Source organism: Lontra canadensis, unplaced genomic scaffold, assembly GCF_010015895.1.
Source record: "Lontra canadensis isolate GAN:19392208 unplaced genomic scaffold, GSC_riverotter_1.0 scaffold78, whole genome shotgun sequence".
Lineage (NCBI taxonomy): Eukaryota > Metazoa > Chordata > Mammalia > Carnivora > Mustelidae > Lontra > Lontra canadensis.
In genome coordinates, this window is record NW_022631072.1 from 6643224 (window position 1) to 6662346 (window position 19123).

At 46.3% G+C, this 19123-nt stretch overlaps 1 protein-coding gene across 1 annotated transcript in view; it reads left to right on the forward strand.

Moving 5' to 3' along the window:
* The window catches only part of GALM (galactose mutarotase), a 49724-nt gene extending 31936 nt beyond the window's left edge, over positions 1–17788 (forward strand). Inside the window, exons 5-7 of the mRNA XM_032881942.1 lie at positions 15050–15191; positions 16665–16839; positions 17570–17788. Coding sequence (XP_032737833.1) covers positions 15050–15191; positions 16665–16839; positions 17570–17647 — 395 coding nt within the window. The 3' untranslated portion in view covers positions 17648–17788. The remainder of the gene's footprint in view (positions 1–15049; positions 15192–16664; positions 16840–17569) is intronic.
* The last annotated feature ends 1335 nt before the right edge of the window (positions 17789–19123 follow it).

A 19123-nucleotide genomic window follows, 5' to 3' on the forward strand; every position in this document is an offset into this window, starting at 1 on the left:
CCCTGTCTGCATGGAGAGCACACGGCCTGTGCTTACACAAGTAAGGCTAGTGTTACTAAGGAGAGGATTCGAATAACACTAAAAAAGTGAATATTGGTACTTATGGGCTGTTAGTTACATGGAGCTGTTTCTGCTATGGCAGGTCCCTCCTAGACAGTTCAAGGAGATTCACGGCAGAAACTTTAAGGACCTCTCCTGGTAGCAATGATACTCGCCAACCGGGTGCATTACTCAATCCTTCTCTATAAAAGGGCCCCCAGAACAGTTTTACGAGGTTCCAGAATAACTCCCGAAGCAGTACTTGTGTTCCCTGCTGGAGAACACATCCCTGCTACAAGACTGGCAAACATGAGCCAGCATGGTGGAAATCTGGCAGGAAGAAGGCTCAGAAATTAGCACTTGGCCAGGCGTTATGTAACTCCTATGAAAATTTCAGACTAACAGCAAGTACGTTTGCCAGAAGAGATGTTATTTGCCAAACTCTGACTACCACCCTTGGAGAGCGGGTGTTTAACACCCACCTTCCCCACCCGACTCTGGCCAGGGACTGGCTCTAGCACATTCCTTTAAGGTCACCCCATTCTGAAGGAGCTGAGAGGTAACTGTGGGCTTTGCACTATGGGCCTGAGGCCGATTCACACAAGTACTCAGAGCAGACTTAGATTCAGTTCAACGAGCATTTATGGAGCGCCTGCTGATTGCTACCTGCTTTCTGAGGCGCTGGCCATGGAAGGGTGATCGAACACTGTGTCTGCCCTTGAGAAGCTCCCAGGGAGTGAAGAATCTAATGTGGTCGGGACAGTAGAAGAGGTAATGCCCATGGGGCTAAGGGGGCCCAGAGACAAGGATGGGAGGAGGCTTTCTCAAGATCACCCTGAGCTGCAAGAAGTTTCTTAGTGTCTGTGAGGACCTAGCAGCAAGGAGAGTGAGATACATTTGTGAAAGCACCACCGGTATTGAAGGTGCAAGGAAAGCTTAGACGAAAGGCGCCAAGGGAGCTGGTCAGAGGTAGAAGGGAATGAGAGAAGAAGTGACCGGAAGTCTTGGAGTGACCAACAGTGTCTGTACTCCAGAGAGTGCTCTCCCTGCGGAGGCCTGCGGAGAGTGCGCGGGCCCTGGTGGCTGCTCCTGCTGACCCCATTTCACAGAGTGGGGGGGGTAGAAGCCAGGCTCTGGCAGCTGGAGGGGCCACTGAAAGTGAAAAAGGAGAGGCAGGGAGCCTAGGCCAGTGCGGAGTTTCCAACCAAGGCAGCTTCCTTGAATACTTCCTTGAATACAAAACCACTAAAGCAAATGAACCAGAATCTCTGAGGTGGGGGCCCCTCCTCAGAGATTCTGGTTCATTTACTTTAGTGTGGGGGCCACTGAGCTAGAGGGAACCACTGGTGCTTTCAGGAACCTGAGAAGGGAGGAAGACAGGGTGCCTGCGTGAGGTGGGAATGCAGGCTCCAGGAGAAGGTTTTTTTCCAGGGAGAGGAGCTGATGGAGGGTAAGTAAAATGTTTGTCAAAGGGTTCTGGGTAAGGACGGAGGCCTGGAATCTGGTGGCCTCAGTTGGTGCTGCTGGGAGTTTGCTCCAGGTTCTCTCAGGAGCCTCCAGTAGGGAGCAGAGAAGGTGGACTGTGGGATGATCCAAAGCTGGAGTTTTGTCAGGTAGGAGGAGGAGTTGCTAAGAGCAGTACTACCCAGAGCCGTTCAGGTCATAGACTTGGGGCGCAGGGACATAGCAAAGGACACAAGGGGCCTGACATAAGGGACCTGACCGACGCTCTGACAGGGGAACCTGAAGACCACGGGAGGGTACAGGTCTATCAGGAATGCCCCTAGGGGAAGGCTGCAGACAGACAGTGGGCCCACTTTCCACTGGCAGCAAATCCCTGGGAGCCATCTTGATGTGAGTCTAGGATGGAAAAATTCTCTGCGTGAAAATGCCTTGTGTGGGCCCAACTGTGAAGTATAAAATTGCTTTCTCACATGAAAACCACATGTAACTGGGTTTAGCATTTTATGCTTCAGATGACATGTAATATCCAGAAGCAATACCCTCCCCCCAGTGCTAGTCAAAGTAAAATCAGAAAATGCTCAGTGAAAAGGAAAAAAGAAAAAGAAAAAGAAAGAAAACAGCAGTAGATAAAGCCACAAACCCAAAGCTTCGGCAGAGGGAAGAGGGAAAAACTGCAGCAGAGATGAGCTTTGAGGTTGTGTGATCTATGAAAATTTATAGAAATGTTACCTCAAAAAAAAAAAAAAAAATCCCCGGGTGCTTTATTTGCCAGCCACTGGAATGAAGACAAATTCCCACCCAGGGTGTTACTTTTAATTATCATTCTCTTTATGTTGTTTCTTAAAATAATAACAGGCATTCTAGAGATGATATACCAAGATGGCTTAATTAGGCGTCAGATGAGTACCTGTGCCCACCAGCCCCCTTATGGCTGGCTTCCTTATGCAAATCTGACTGACTTCTGAACATGACTAGATAAAGCAGCAGACAGAATTGGAGCAGCTGGGCTGGCAGCACAGCTGGGCTGTCCCCATGGAGACCAGGCTCCCCCGGCCAGGCACTCTTTCCAGTCCCCCAGCTTTCCTCCCCACCCCCATACCCCCTTTTTTTCTTTACTGAGGTGAATGCGCAACACATCTGATCCTGGGTCTCCCTCAGATGGTCTCCGCTCAGTGCCTTCCTGCTTTAGTGCGCACAGAGATCACCTGGGGAGCTTGTTAATATGCAGGCTCAGTCTGAGGGAGAGCCTCTGGGGTCTGGTTTCTAAAAAGCCTCAGGGATGGTCCTGGGTCCACCCTTTTTCTAGCCACCTAAAAAGTTTGAGAAAGCTCTGTCTGGCCTCAAGTTTGTTACTTTTTTCCATTTGGGGCACCTGCCCCTCTCCCTTGCTCCCCTCCCCAACAGCCGTGCTGTCCTCCTGCTGTGCCCTGAGCTCCCCTCCCCACTTAAGCTCTTCATTTTCCTACGTCTGGGCCTCTCTATAGGTCATTCTACAAAGAGCGCTTTCAGCCAAAAGCCTCCCTAGATAAGACAAGCTAACAATTTGATTTTTAAAAAGTGAGAGGAGGGAAGTAACTAGATATCACAGTGTGTCCTTAAGGGGAACAGCCTGCTTCATTATGTTTATCACGTGGTCCAACAGATCGACAGCCTTGGAAGGTCACAGTTGGAAAAGCTGAGTCCCAGACTGTGGCTCCGCGGGCACTCGGGTGCCTCCAGGTCAGGAGGGTCCCTGTCCTCCCTGGGTCAACATGTCCGAAAGGCCTTCCAGAAGTTGAGCTGGGATCTTACGTACAGCCAGCTCCATCTTGCCTACTTCTTGGCCGAAAGCCTTAGAAGGTACTTGTCCTGTTGCCCCCAAGTCATTGCTTCTTCCGGAAGAGCTGTTCTTCTGCCATGAGTTGGCCATTCTGGTCATGGTCCTCTGATTCTGCTTCTCTATGTCCAGGGCTCGCCGTCTGGGATGCCCGCGTGGCACAAAGTTATCAAGAACTGTCACCACCTCATGACAGTTTCTGTGACTCGTCGAGCTCACTGCCAGCCACATCCCTGAAGTCGTTTTCACACATGCTGTGGCTCGGCTGCCTCTCCCTAGTCAGTAAGAATTGTAGTCCTTAGACTTCACGTTTGTGAGAATCAGTGTAAAGCGACTGCTAAGATCCCAAGCTCTGGAACCAGACTGCCGAGGGCAAAGCACTTCATGGAGAACCGTTTCATTGTTAGTTATCACCTTCGTGATTATCGTCGTCCCCACTGTGCTAAGCGCTTTGCCCACAGTAACCCTTTTAATCCCCATAACAACTTCGGGGGACAGGGGCTAGATTGTCCCAATTTTACAAGGAAGGAGAGGGAACCTCCGAAGATTCTTTTTCGTGCCCAGGGTTGGAGTTACAATATAAAGCAAGGCAATGTCCTTTGCTTTTTGGTTTCTGGCCTTTTTTGGACACAAATGAAGTACCATCTCCTCTGCCTTATTTACCGATTTCATCTTCTAACCAGTGCTCTACCTCCCCTTGGCGCTGTGTTTCAGATTCTTGGTTCTGTTACCCCAAGCCCATCTGCCTCCCAGCTTCACCATGTCTGTCCCAATTTGAGAAGAATACCTTCTCTGTCTTCATCTCGATCATCCACAGATCAGAGGCCACGTGACAACTCCCTGGGGATTCTGCTCCCTGAAGCCCCGGGGCTCCATCTCCCAAAGCTCCCCCATGCCCGCAGCTCGGTAACCTGGTCAGGGAAGCCCAGGGGGTAGCCTGGGGATGATTCGTATTTGAATATATCTGTATCTGGCTCCTAGTGAACATGCTTCATCTTGCCTTCCAAGACTCCATTCCATTCCAGGGTTCTTTCCCAGGACAGAGGACAGCTCCTAAGTGTATAGTTTGTGAAATTGACCCTCCAGGCAGGGCCAGTTGCAAAGACTGAGTCGAATGCAGGTCTGCAGAGCACACAGACCAGGGGTGACTGATCAGGTCCTGCAGATAATGAGACCTAGGAGGTTGGCTCTGCATTTCAAGGCTCCCTTCCTTCTGACTCCACAGGCCTTCGATGTCCCGACTAAAGCATAGGAGGGTGAGCAGCCGTGGCAGTCCGTATTTCCGTGTAGGGGAGTCTCATTGGAAGGGAGGCTGGTGCGTGCCTTGAAACTTAAATTGTAGGTTTATTTAGGGCAATTTGCAAGAAAGGGGAGAATTGATGGACATCAGAGGGGCTAGATCCCCCACATAAAACCATTTCTTGGTGCTGACCAGAAAGGCTGGACTGATTTCTTCCCTCTCCCCTCTATTGGTTCTGTTCTCTGATCCTGGGCCATCAGTGCAGTTTGGCTCTCTCTAATTACCACCCTTCTTGGCTTCCTGTGACCCATGACCGGGGAGCCTCTTGGCTTGGCTCTTGGAGGATCTCAGGAAGCCATGGATCTGCCATGGGCCTGAGCTCCCTAATATTGCCACTGTCGTTGGAGCCCACCCAAGCTACTGTGAACTGCAGAACAAGGAAAACGTTTCTGCCCCAACATGTTCTCCTTTTGAAATCCTCAAGCAAACGCCGAACACCGTCTCCCTGTGTGGTCAGGCAGAAGGGCTGTCCCTCTCCTGCTGGAGCCATGAGGGACCATGGGCAAACCGATCCCAGAGGATCCGGGAGGATTTGGGGAAGGCAGTCTTGGTTCTCACAGATCGATGTCTACCCTAGCAATGCACACAGTCTTGCGCAGCGGGTGCCCCAGGATGAAAGTGATGGGGACAGGTGAGGGAGCTTCCGCTGGGAATGGAAAATGCCTCTGACCTTAGTGAGTCCTTGGTATGATGTTGAATGCCTAAATACTGATATTGATACATTATCAGGAAAACAAAGTGGTTAAAGCATGGACCTGAACCCTCACTGGTTAGGTTTAAATCCAGCTCTGTGACATTGGATCATTTATTTAACCTCTGCAAACCTCATGCGTAAGCTAAAAGTAATCACTGGACCTACTTCATTGGTCACAAAGATTAAATGACGTATTACAGATGCGGTGCATAGCACAGCTCCTGGCATTTCATAAAAGCTTCGTAAGGATTAACTGCTATTATTCCCATTTTCATCACCATCGCCGCCATTTCTGAGTGCTGGCTGTATATACCAGCCACATACACACGTTAGCTCATTTCACTACCCTTTGAAAGAGGGGTCATGCCTCAGTTATGCCTCAGTTATGTCTCAGTCGAGGAAACGGACCTCTAGGGAGGTTAATTAGGCTGTGCCGAGCTAAGCAGGTAAGTCACTGACAAGTCAGGATTTGGAGCCATGTCTCCCTCACACCAGAGTCTATGCTATTCTCACCCCTGGCCATGTCCCATGGAAACAGCTCTGTTACAGAGTACTTCCTGTCCAGCGGGTAGGAATGCAGAGCATTGTATGTGCCTTACTTGTCCTGTGAAGGAGATACTCTTCTTATCCCCGGTTTACGGATGAGGAAAGCAAGGTTCAGAGAAGCTAAGCAACCTCCACACATTTTCACGATGAAGAATTTAAATCCAGGCTGCCTGACTCTTAAAATCCATTCTGATATCTGTGGAGTGTGACTGCCAAGCAAGTGAGCAAAGGTGCTGCTCCTTGGGGGCTGAGAACAGCCCTTGGTGACCTTGACTCCTGCTAGCCACTGTGACCCAGGGGGACACAGTTTGCCCAATCAATGCCCATTTTCTGAGCTGTCATTAGAGGCAATTTCCACTTTCTCTGATGCTTCACTTTCCTGCAATTTCCGTAAGCTGTTGATTTGCTCAGATGAAGACAAGCTCCTGAGTATTTCATGGATTTGTTTACTATACATCCTGCAAGAATATGGAGGCATCGTAGATAGTCCAGAAGGAGGCCCTGATGTATTGTGCAAAGCCTTTGTCACGTTGCTAGAGGAGGAGTCTGCCAGGGGACCCCCAGACTGCATTTATTGACGTAACCTGAGGTTATGTGACTAGAACATTCCAGATGTGCATTTCAGTATCAGGTCATGAGAGGGCAATTTGCTTGGTGAGGAGTAGTGGTCTAGGCAGAACAGACTCACCGGCCTGGAAATTAGGGATTCTTAACCAGTCATGCATGGCTGGTCTTCAGAGGTTCTGAGAACATTCTTTACATTTCAGTACATTTTCCTAGAGAGTGAGCCCATAACTTTTACAATATTCTCAAAGGAGTGCATGACTCTAAAACCAGTTTAAAAACTATAGTTCTGGATTTAAAAATCATTAAGGAAGGAAGCTTAAAAAAAAAAAAATCTAAACCAGGAAAACTCAGAATCCTTTTTTAAATGAAAATGGCAATGCTCCCTAGAGGCAGAAATGCACCTTCCTTTTGCATCAATGATTTATGCTACAATGAATAAGTGTTCTCTTTGTTCTCTCTGTTCTGTTTCTGGAGCGGTTGTGGGGGAGAGAGAGAGAGAGAGAGAGAGAGAGTGTGTGTGTGTGTGTGTGTGTGTAACAGACAGATAGCACTTTGTGCCAGGTCCTAACCTAGAGATAGATTCCTTCATATCATTCTCTTAATTCAACCCACAATGTCTGTTTTAGGTAGACACCAATATTAGCTCTATTTTATAAATAAAGAAATTGAATCTTACAGAGGCACAGAAACTCACCCAAGGTCAGTTAGTCTGTCTAAATCCTAAGATGTCTTACATCTATAAATCAAAATATAGGACAAATCATAGAAGATAATTTTCAAATTATATACTTAATTTTAAAAATATTTCTTTTAAGATTTTTTTTTTAAGATTTTATTTATTTATTTGACAGACAGAGATCACAAGTAGGCAGAGAGGCAGGCAGAGAGAAAGGAGGAAGTGGGCTCTCCGCAGAGCAGAGAGCCCGATGCGGGGCTCGATCCCAGGACCCTGGGATCATGACCTGAGCCGAAGGCAGAGGCTTTAACCCTCTGAGCCATCCAGGTGCCCCTCTTTTAAAGATTTTTTTAGTGGAGAAAAAAAATGGAAAAAATTTCTCCTCTCACCCAGATTTTTCTAGAAATTCTATGCCAGATTTTCTTTTCTCTCTCTTTTTTTTCCCCTCTCTTCCCAAAATAATTTTTAATTGTTATTATAAATAAGACTTTGCTGAAGGACTGTCCGGTGGGACTATGGTTTTATGGCTGCCCTTGTGTCACTGGGTTGCATGAAGATGAGAGAGAAAGGCGACCAGCCAGGAAGGGGCTAAAAATGAATGAATGTGGAGCCACAGTGACTCTTGCAATGACCATCTGTTCATCTTTTCAGAGAGTCAGGCAGGGCCACCAGGCAGAGCAAAGAGCTGTTTCTGATGATGAGAAATTAAAAGCATTAAATTAAAATTCACCCCAGGTGGATTTTCTCAGTCAGACACCGAGAGAGTGTTCATGCCCAGATATTACAAAAAACCATTTCACTGGAGTCAGTGTTTGATCAGGAGTTCAAAGGACTAAATTCACCTTCTACTCCGTTTCTTAAATCGTTTGCCCTCCAAATTAAGTCAGAGCTCGGAGTCTCTAGGATATGTGTAATATAAATTCATCTTGCCTACACTTTAGATATAACTTCACAGGGACAGGCGTCCATTCCTATGCTTGTTCTGTCCTGCACCCTGTCCACTGAGCCAGTCCCGACTTATCCCTCAAGATAAGCTCCTGGCTGGGTGCCTAGGTGGCTCAGTGGGTTAAGCCTCTGCCTTCAGCTCAGGTCATGACCTCAGGATCTTGGGATCGAGCCCCGCATCAGGTTCTCTGCTCAGCGGGGAGTCTGCTTCCCTCTCTCTCTGCCTGCCTCTCTGCCTACTTGCGATCTCTGCCTATCAAATAAATAAATAAAATCTTAAAAAAAAAAAAAAGATAAGCTCCTGTTACCACCTCTGGAAGGCCTTTCCTGACCCCCACAGCTCCACTGGGGGCTGCTTCTCCCTGCTCCACGAGAGCCCACTGGATGCCACTCTCACTCCCTTGGTCACACTCTCCTGTCAGTGTTAATTTTTTTATCTGTCTCCTTCACCAGATTGTACGCTCTCTGAGGTCAGTTTTCATGTCTGGTACCTGAAAGCTACTCAAAAATTTGTGAACTAACAACTTTGGGTTTGCTGCCCCCCCCCCCCGCCCCTGCCGAAGTAATTACGAGGATTAGTGTTAAGGTAGAACCAATGAAAGACCCTTCTGACTGTGTAATAAAAGGAGGGGAGGGGGGCATTAACCTCTTGTCAAGACTAGTCAGGTGCCAAGGGGTGAAAACATCCTAAGGCAGTATACTAGTTATCTATTGCTATATAATGAATTATTCCACACTTCCTGTATGATTTGTCGTTGTTTCTGTGGTCAGGGATTTAGACAAGACATAGCTTGTGTCTGTATGTGATGTCATTCATTCGCATGCTGGCTAGAGGCCAGGGTCCTAGCTAAGGCTCTCAGCCAGAATATCCCACAGATGGCCTTTCAGTGTGACTTGAGCTTCCTTACAATATGGCAGCTGGCTTCCAAGGGCAAATAACCTGGAGAGCAAGGGCCAAGCCAAAACCACTTTGTATTTATAACCTGACCTCAGAAATCACATAGCATCATCTGGGCTGTATGTAGTCTGTTGGTTGAAGCAGTTAAAAGGGTCCTTCCTGGTTTAAGGTTAGGGAAAAGACTTAACCCCTCAGTGAAGGAATATCAACATCACGCTGTAAGTAGAGCCTGTGGAATGGGATACATACTTGTGTGGCTGTCTTTGAAAAGTGAAATCTGCCCCAAGCTATCATGGGGAAAAGGCCGAAGTCTATATTATAGAATACATATAAGAACCCCTCATGTGAGAAAAGAGATATGAATGAAGGCACATGGGTTGTGTGAAGGCAGTGAGTTTTTCCTTTGCTGCCAGAAGGCAGGTGATTATAACTCTGTCAGGAGTGCAAGTAGGAAAAGGAAGACTTAACACCTTGTGAGGGAGATCTGGAATGTTAGAGAGTCCTGTTTCCAATTAATTGGTCGACATCATCTTCTTGCAAGGATGGGGCAGCTATAGTTGCCAGAGTGACACCATCAGTTGAGGTCGCCTGTGGACATCAGTTCATTCCTGGCTCACTGTCATCCCAACACCACTCTTGTCATAGCCCCTAATTATTTCATTGTCCATATTGGTGATGCTGACTCTCAGCTTCTTCTTGACATCCTCTCTTCCAATGATCTTGTCCCCCAACCTTCTCAGTTAGTCAGTCCCATGGTCTTTGGGGCATACCCTTGACTTTGTTGTCACCTCTTATTGTAGCCATCGACAGTCTCTATTTAAGATGTCTCTTTCAGCCCCAGCAATGCTTTGATGCCACACGAACCTCCAGTCCCTTGCTCCTACCATCCTTTCACTGCCCCTTGCCTGCTCAAGAGCTGGCTCCCACCTACTTAAATCAGAACTTTGTCAGACTCACCCCTTCACATATGCTCTCCACTCCCTCAGCCCCCTCCCTCTCCTGTGTATTCTGACAAACCCCACCCGCCACACCCTCCACAGCTACCACCACGCAGGGACCAGTCTCACCCTAAATTCATGATAGTAACCTCAGGTGAGTCTGCAGTGGGACCAGCAGTCAGGCTTTCCTTGGAATGGGGAAGTGGAAATGCCACCTTGGGCTGCTCGCCTGCCCCCAGAGCTGTGACCCCAGCTCTTTGGGTCAGAGCCCGCCATCTGCCAGGCACTACAGCATTGCTGCTCAGACCTCCGCGCACACCCAGCCAGCCTGCAGGAGCATTAAGAAACCCCCTTCAGAAAACAGCTTCTCTCTGCTGACACCCCAGCTTTCTGGTAACTTCAAAACTGAAGGCTGGTGAGGTGACATCCCCTCTGAGGGCACCCTTTCCATTTCCGCCTCATTTTCTGTACACTCAGCATTGCTGAGAGAGCTATTTTGACATCTTCTATTCTTAGCACCAAAGCACAAAGTCACATATGCAGATAGACCAAAATTAGAAGAATAGCACATTGATTTTTCCAAATTCTTTGAAGAATCAAGAACACTTAGGGGGTTGGGTGGGAGGGTAACCAAGTCACTCCGGGGTGAGGAGCCTGGAGACCTTGACACTATGGAGATGTGTCACGTTGGGCAAGTCCCTTTAGCTGTCTGGGTCCCAGTCTTAATCTTTGCAAAGCAAGGGGACTGAATGAGGTAATTCCTAAGGCCCTTCCTGTAGATCTTTCATTCTGACTTGGCCATGGGATGATACAACATTCACAGTTGTCCCTGTTTTTTCTGCCTCTACTTCATTCATTCATCAATTTTTCAATCAAGTAAAGGCTCGCTTCATGCTCAGAAGGTATAAAGATAAAAAGGACACAATCCCTGCCCTCTAGGAACTTGATAAAATCCTACGATTATGCCCAACATGATCAATGTTTTGAAGAAAGTATGTTCAAAGTATGATAGGACCCAAGTAATAAAGGACATTAGTTCTAGCTGTGGAGGCTGCAATCTTTCACGGAGGAAATGGCGTGGGAGAGTAAGTATTCTTAAGCAACTTTGCCAGGGTGTGGTGGAGGTAGGCACAGAGAGGACATTCCAGTTACAAGAAAGGACCCAAAGGCATAGCGACTCTGGGGGACAAATTCCAAGTTTTCCATATGCCCAATGATTAGGTACATGTGTCAGGGCATGAGGCTGACAAAAGGGAAATTAGAATCCTCTCTCTTTTTTTCTTCTCATTTAGCAAAAATCTCATTTTGGAATTATCCCAAGGTTCTCATTTTTAAGTCAGGGCTTCTCTGCCATTCTGAAGTCTTACCCCATCTAGGCTCTCCTTTGTGTTACATAGGGTGTCCTGAAATTTGGCCTGTTTATTTATGCCATCCCCCTGAAACCATTTATCATTTATCAAATATTTCCTGTAATGTATAACGCAGCAGATAATAGCTTCATTTTACAAAGAGAAAAGTTAACATAAGCACTGATTTGTGGATGGCTCAGTATCAGATAAACAGACCTGAAATACACCCTCACTCCCTCCTTCAGGAAAACTGCTAGGCTTTCTTGTTGCCTTAAAGTCAAGAGAAATAAGTAATCTTGACCGACTTGTGCAGTGTTACACTGAGACTGTCATAAGGGTTAGATTCTGAGTCAAGCACGACTTTAAAGAACTAAGTATTGTGAATACCATATAAGGTTAGGGAAGAAAGCATAACACAAGTTAATACTCAGAATATGGGTTGGTAAGACTAACAGCTGCTGCTTTTTCGCAGACTAATTGTTTCATAAGGAAAATTTAACCTTTTTAAAAATCAGTGTGGGAGTTGGTTGGTCACCCAGATATCACAAGACAGTAGCACCCAGGTGAGTGAGTCATTATCATCCAGGATTTGGCCTTTGGCCTGAACTTTTTGAACCAAAAAGTTCAACTATTCATTCTCCCACAACTGATCACAGTTTAAAGGGCTGACTCTGAATTCAGAGGTTTAGAAGCAAGCTCTTTATATTGTGTCTCTAGCACCATCTACTGGGAAACAAAAGTGACTTTATTAGGATTCTTAACCGTTGAAGCATCAGAAACCCAAGTCAGGTAGCAAAGAGAAAGGGTGAGAAAAGAAAAGCTTAGTGGACTCTAAGAAACAGAGGATTAAGTATATTATTTTGAAGTTACTTATATATAGATATAACCACTAAAACAAAATTACAAACTTACGAACTTACAAGACACACACACACACACACAGACCGTATAGTAGAAGATTTTTAAAAAGCAAGCAACAGGGGCATCTGGGTGGCTCAGTGAGTTAAAGCCTCTGCCTTTGGCTCAGGTCATGATCTCAGGGTCTTGGGATCGAGCCCCACATCGGACTTTCTGCTCAGCGGGGAGCCCGCTTCTTCCCTCTCTCTCCCTCTGCCTGCCTCTCTGCCTACTTGTGATCTCTGTCTGTCAAATAAATTAATAAACTCTTAAAAAAATAAAAAGCAAGCAACAACAAAAATTCATAAATACGAAAGCACAACAAAAAAGGTAATGACAGAACTAAGAATAATTAGAACATATATATGTCATAGTAATGCCATAAAATGTCTCTATTAAACAAGGTCTCTCAGACTGAATCACAAAGCAAAACCCATCAGAATGCTGTGTGTAACCAAGTCGTACAGAAACATTAAAAATAGGAGATTTCAAAGCAAACCAAGCAAATGAAAGCGAAAGTGGCAGGAGTCTTAATCTTGGTATCAGTAAATGCTGATTTCAGGACAGAAAGCATTAAATTACATAAAGGAGGGCACCTTGTAATGATAAAGGATGCAGTTTACAATGAGAGTTCACCATATCTGACACCATAAAGAAAATCTCAGGTAGTTTCACAAAATAAGAGTAATACAGGCAAAAATGACCTAGAAATGTTTTAATTCTTAATAATTCTTGAGTAAAAAGGGAGTTCAAGCCCTTAAGCTAGTACTACCCAGAAAATAAGTAAATAATATATCATTATTATATATAATGGAAGTAATATACATGACATATATTGGAATATATAAAAAATGAAGATATGATGTTATAATTATATATAATGGAAATTCCTATATGTGGTATAAAGTCTGTTGCTCAGAAAAACATTGTGGCACTAAATACTTATATGAATCCAAAAAGTGAAAATAAATTAATTAGGCATCTAATGCAAGATATTGGAAAAATAACAAAATAAACCCAAGAGAACAAAAGAAAAATTAATACAAATAAAATCAGAAATTATGATTTTGAAAAGAGGAAGAAAAATGTAGTACTAATACATAAATCCAAGAGCTGCTTCATTGGAGGGGGAAAGAATAAAATAGATAAAGCATTAGCTAACCTATTCAATGCACAAAGTGAGAAATGAGCACAGGCTAATAACCACAGACAGATGAAATTGAAAGGATCATAAGTTACTGTCTTCCTTGACTCTACAAATAAATGAGAGTAATATAGATAGAATGCATATGTTTTGAGAAAAATATAAATTTGCAATTATAACACCAGAAAAGAAATTTTAAATTGACAGATTATCACAGAAAAAATAGAAATATGAGAGCATATAGAATTGTCCAATGAAATACATAGGAATAAATTTAACAACAACCTCCAAGACAAACAGAATGAAAAGATCAAGGTGGAAACAGGCTGTATCTTTGTGTGTGTGTACATGGGTCCGCGCTCACATACTTGGATATCCTTGTAAGTTCTCTGGAACCATGCTCCAGGAGCAAGCAACAGCAGTTACTTCTGTGGAAGGAAACTGGATCTGTGGGAAACAAAGAGGAAAGAGATTGTTTTGATTATGTAGTATTTTGTATCTTTTATATCTGTTACCTTTTAAATTGATTAGTTGTGGGTGCCTGGGTGGCTCAGTCCTTGAGCCTTTGGCTCAGGTCATGATCCCAGAGTCCAAGGATCAAGTCCTGCATTGGACTCCCCACTTAAGTGGGGAGTCTGCTTCTCCCTCTGACCCTCGCCCCTCTCATGCTCTCTCTTTCTCTTTCTCTCTCCCTCTCAAATAAAATCTTTTTAAAATAAATAAATAAATCAATTACATGTGCAAATACTACCCATTCAAAAATTCCTTTTCATACAAGCAGAACCAAGGCGAAGGAAATAGATGGTTTTAAGGGGGGTGTTTTCAAAAAGTTTCGCCTAAGCTGACTCTGGTTAGGAGAAGGATTCTTCTGTGTGCTTCCCAAACTCTCTTGGTCGAATAATGGACATCAGATGCTAGGATGGTGTGGGCCAGGCCTCTGGGCCTCCCTTGAGTCGTTGGGATCCCAGGCGTCCTCGAAGCTCTCTGTGAGCTCACAGACTGCAGGCCTCATATACCAGGAAGACCATGTTTCTGAACAGCAGCTCCGAGTTTAAGAAAAGGTTGCTGTCTTTTGCCCAAAGATAGGAGATTCGTGTTTCATGTTAGTATTTAGGAACACACAAAAGCAGAACCAAATGTTTGAACAGCTAAAGCTGGTTCTCCTTTTATTTGTTTAAATCTTTTAGTGGTAGGGTACAAGTTCCTGATTGTTCTTAGCCTCCTAAGATTTCAGACCCACTTTGCATGCTACCTCTCTCTTCTCTAAAAATAGCATAGAAGCTGAGTTCCTACAATATCTCCATCTGACCACATGAAAGGAAGGTAGTTTTTCACCCTAAAAGAGTACGTTAAATAACTAGCATTTGTATTCACCTTTAAATATGTGATACTATTCTAGAACAAAGGAAGACTTTTAAAGAAACCAAACTGGGCTTCCAGTTATAGAATGAATAAGTCACAGGAATAAAAGGCAGAGCATAAGAAACATAGTCCGTAGTATTGTAATAGCGTTGGGCAGTGACAGTCGGTGGCCACACTCATGGCGAGCACAGCATAATGTAGAGAGAAGCTGAGTCACTATGTTGCACACCTGAAATGAATGCAATATTGTGTGTTATCTATGCTTAAATTTTTTTAAAAGTTTTTTTAAAATAAAGACAGGAACTAAACCGGATCACGGTGTCAGGCTCTGGAAATAGAGTCCCTCTCCACTTTCGAGAAAGCCTGGCCAGAGTACTCCCGCCTGCTGCCTTTTTCCCTGCCTCTTCCCACCAGGAGAAGTTGCTCCAGTGCAAGGAACTGCCTTTGACCTGAGGAAGCCAGTGGAGCTTGGAAAACACCTGCAGGAGTTCCGTATCAATGGCTTTGACCACAATTTCTGTCTGAAGGGCTCTAAAGAAAAGCACTTTTGTGCACGGTAGGTCCTTGTCACTTACTGCCTCTGTGGGGAAGAAGAGATCCCACCTCCTATATGAGGAGCATCAGTAGCATTTTCTATGCTGCAGGGACCAAATACCACGTCCCCTGTCTTTTCAAAGCTCCTGGTCCTCCCCCTTCCCCACTAGGCCATTAGCCCAGGGCTCCCACCTGGCAGCCTGTCTCTCTTTGCTCCCTCTCTCCCCAGTTGTGCCTGTTCTTTAAGGCGCATTTTTGGGACAAAGCCTAATTCCTCCTGACTGAGGTCACCTCTGCTTTCCTTGAACTTCTGGAGTGCTTTGTACTTTGTTCACATGGGATTCGTGCCCGGTCTACTTCCTTGGAAAGTCAGAGACTGCACTTCTCCTGGGGCACTCACCAGCAGCGGCCTAGTGTGGGCATCTGTGTGCACTCTCCCTTCTCCTCACTAAATTCTGAGCTGCTCACACCATCTCGTCTCTGTGAGCCCCCACCTCTGCCCTAGTGCCTGACAAAATGCTTGGCATCAGCAAATCATGTCTGTAGAACAAATGGATTTGAAATAAAGCAGAGGAAACGATTTAGACTCAATGGAAACTTCCAAAGCCTTCTCTCCGTTAGAGCCCCTGTCCCTGCGTTCTTCCAGCTGGAGTCTGCTCGTCTCCTCTTGACTAGTGCTCACACTTCTCTCTCTACTGCCCCCACCTCGAGGAGACTCTCCTGCCTTCGCTCCACTGTTCAAATCCTGACCCTCCTCTTCCCAGACATCATTCCCTGAACGTCTTCATTGACCATACTTTGCTGGGACGTTTTACCTCTCAGTAAGAGGGTAAGACTGAGGCTTTTCTTTGTCCATATCCCTTCAACACCAAGTACGGGACTGGGTAGGTGCTCTCAGCTCTGTAGAGGCCTGGTTTTTGTTGTTGTTCTTTGTTTGTTTTTTGTTGTTGTTGTTTGTTTGTTTTTTAAAAAGGAAACAGTGAATCTAGCAAAAACGGACAGTACATCTGTTCTCAGGGGAGATCTGACTAAAAAGCACAGCCTGCTCGAGCCCCAGGAAAGGGGGATGTTTTAATTTAGAAAAGCATCACTTCTCTTTCAAGACAAGGCTGGTCGCTTTGCCAGGCCAAGCAGAGAGCGCCAACTCTTTGTGAGAAAGAATCTCAGAACCTAAAATCTGCTTCTATTCAACCTGGCTGCCCCCGACACACACACACACACACACACACACACACACACACACACCCATCTGGCCAGGGTGAGCCTTCCTCAGAGAAGCCAAGATCACAGTGAGAAGTCGCCATGAAAGGATCCTCAGAACCACCTGCTCATGCCTCACCCCAGAGACTGCGGGAATTTCCCATCATGCTCTTCTCACCTTTGTCTCCATGTCCCTGCTCTGTGGCCGGGTCTGACTGCTATCTCCGAGGGTGCTTCCCCGCTTCTCCCTGTCCCTGCGAGCTTCTGCATTCTGTGTGGTCTGCCTTACCCCCAGGGTCCGTCATGCCAGCAGCGGGCGGGTGCTGGAGGTGTACACCACCCAGCCTGGGGTCCAGTTCTACACGGGCAACTTCCTGGATGGCACGCTGCAGGGCAAGAGGGGAGCCGTCTATCCCAAGCACTCTGGTTTCTGCCTGGAGACCCAGAACTGGCCTGATGCTGTCAACCAGGTAAAGCTCCAGCTCGGCTTCTCAGGGGTATTGTGCCCCAAGGTCACACTGTATGACAGAGGTCACGGCACTCAGGTCTGTGTGATTCAAAGGTCCACGGAGCTTCTCTTCTCCCAGTCATGATAAGGAGAACATTAGCCAAGTTACTAACATAGCATTTTTATGTATTTAATCTGTTTTCTGCCTTCAAAGTCTTTATTCCGTTTAATGTTGCTCCTTGTCCACACCTGCTCATCTTCTGCAACCACACTTTTTTGGGCAGCGGTGGGGGGGCAGGAGAAAGAGAATCCTAAGCAGGCTCCATGCCCAGCACGGAGCCTGACACAGGGCTCGATGTCACAGCCTGGGACCATGACCTGAGCTTAAATCGAGAGTCAGATCCTGACTGAGCCACCCAAGACTCTGTGCAACCACAGTTTTAAAATGATCCCATCTTCTTCCTATTTGCTTACTGGTGACTTTTCTGGCTACTACCTGGAGTAGTGCCCCTCAAAGCAGCAGCCCTGCAGCTCGCTCCAGAACTTAAACTGGCACACGGCCTCCTTCATCGGGAGAGTCCTGCTCTAACGGCGAGCTCAGTGATGCGCCTCCGGTTCTCTATCTTGCTGCAAACCCATGGTAAACAGTCGTTATGTGGGCAGCTGGTTCGAGAGACCAGTCCAGAGCCGTCCTGAACGTTGAAGGGTGTAGCCGGCTGGAAGGCTAACCTGCCCTGTTGTTCCCTTCACAGCCCCACTTCCCTCCTGTGCTGCTGAGGCCCGGGGAGGAGTATGACCACACCACTTGGTTCAAGTTTTCTGTGGCTTAAGCATAAAGACATGACCTCTTCCAGGACCAGGCCGGGAGCCCCTTCAGCAGCCTGTCTCCTGCCCAGAGAGGAGATGAAGACTTAGAGGCTTTCAAAGTGATCCTGCGAATTAAAACCATGTAAAGGGTAGCTTCATAGTAATGAGTCTGAGTATTGATTTCCTTTCCCGGTGACTGGCTCCAGGTCGGGGCTGAGGAGCAGCTCTCTCCTCTGTGTGGTTAAGAGGACCCACCCATTAATGTCATCTCCTGAGCCCCAGCCCTAGCCCAGAAGAGGTACCCACACCCCTTGTACTGGGTTGGGTCTGTCTCTCCACCCTGTTGCTGCCTTCTGCTTTTTACCCTTTCTTTGATCCTACCCTTTCCTCTTTTTGTCCTCCTCCTCTGCCTCCTCAAACCACCTCCCTCCCGTGCAGTACTGTGGCCTTTTCGGTCTCTGAGCTCCTGTACCATGCTGGCAGAGGGGCTTGTCTGCCCTGGGAAGGCTGGGGATGCCTGAGAGGGAGGGAGCTGGGCTTCCGGAGGGTAAATGGCTCTCGTAAAAAACACAAGGCTGGGAACGATTTTAGTCAGGACTTGACATCAGGTCATGCACATTCAAGTCCCCTTCTTTGCTCCATTTCAGCTTGCCAGGGCATTCCTGGGGTCACGGAGGGGCAAAGGGGGGGTCTGACGTTCCTCTCTTTGGGCCAGGCTTTCTTCCCAGATTCACATTTGTAAGAAGCATTGAGTCTGAGTCTGAGTTTAGGTTTCTTAAAGATGTCCCTTAAAGGGCCAGGTCAAAATACCAGAGAGTCTGTAATTTTGATTCTCTGCCTTTGGGATTGAGAAAGTCCCAGCCCAGCCAAGGCGTGGGCAGCCAACAAGCCACTGGAGACAAGAGCTGCGTTAGTGTGGAGACGGGGCCTGAGGACAGCACATTGCACCAGGAGCGAGAAGTCGTGTTATGTAGATGAGGCTGGGGCTCCCCGCTTTCCTGAGCAATTGAATTACCAGCTATGGGTTTGGGTTGGTGGCTGGTTTAGTCTTTAAAGAAATGTACCTTATACTTTTGTACACTAGCAACCAGTTGAAATAAAAAGCTGCACTCCCCATCTCCTCACTCATTTTTAAAGCTGTTGGACATGGACCTTTGGGAAATGGTGTGTTCTGGATTCCACTGTGCTCTCCAATATAAGCGCCAGCATCTTCCTAGAAGAAAGCCACCTAACTGGCAGCCTCTTGAGCTTCCTATACTCCCTCTTTCTTAGCAACAATAAACCAAAAATAGTGTTCATTTTTTAATTCATTTCATTATGGATTTTCTGGATACCTATTATGTCCACAGTTCTCTGCTGAGTCTTTTAAGGAATTCAGGAAGTAATGTCTAAGATACAATGTCTCTCCAGGGAAGACTAATAGTGACAGTAAGATATGTAAAATTGCACCACGACAGACCAAACCCTGAGCGCTAACTTTGCTAATGGCATTTATTACA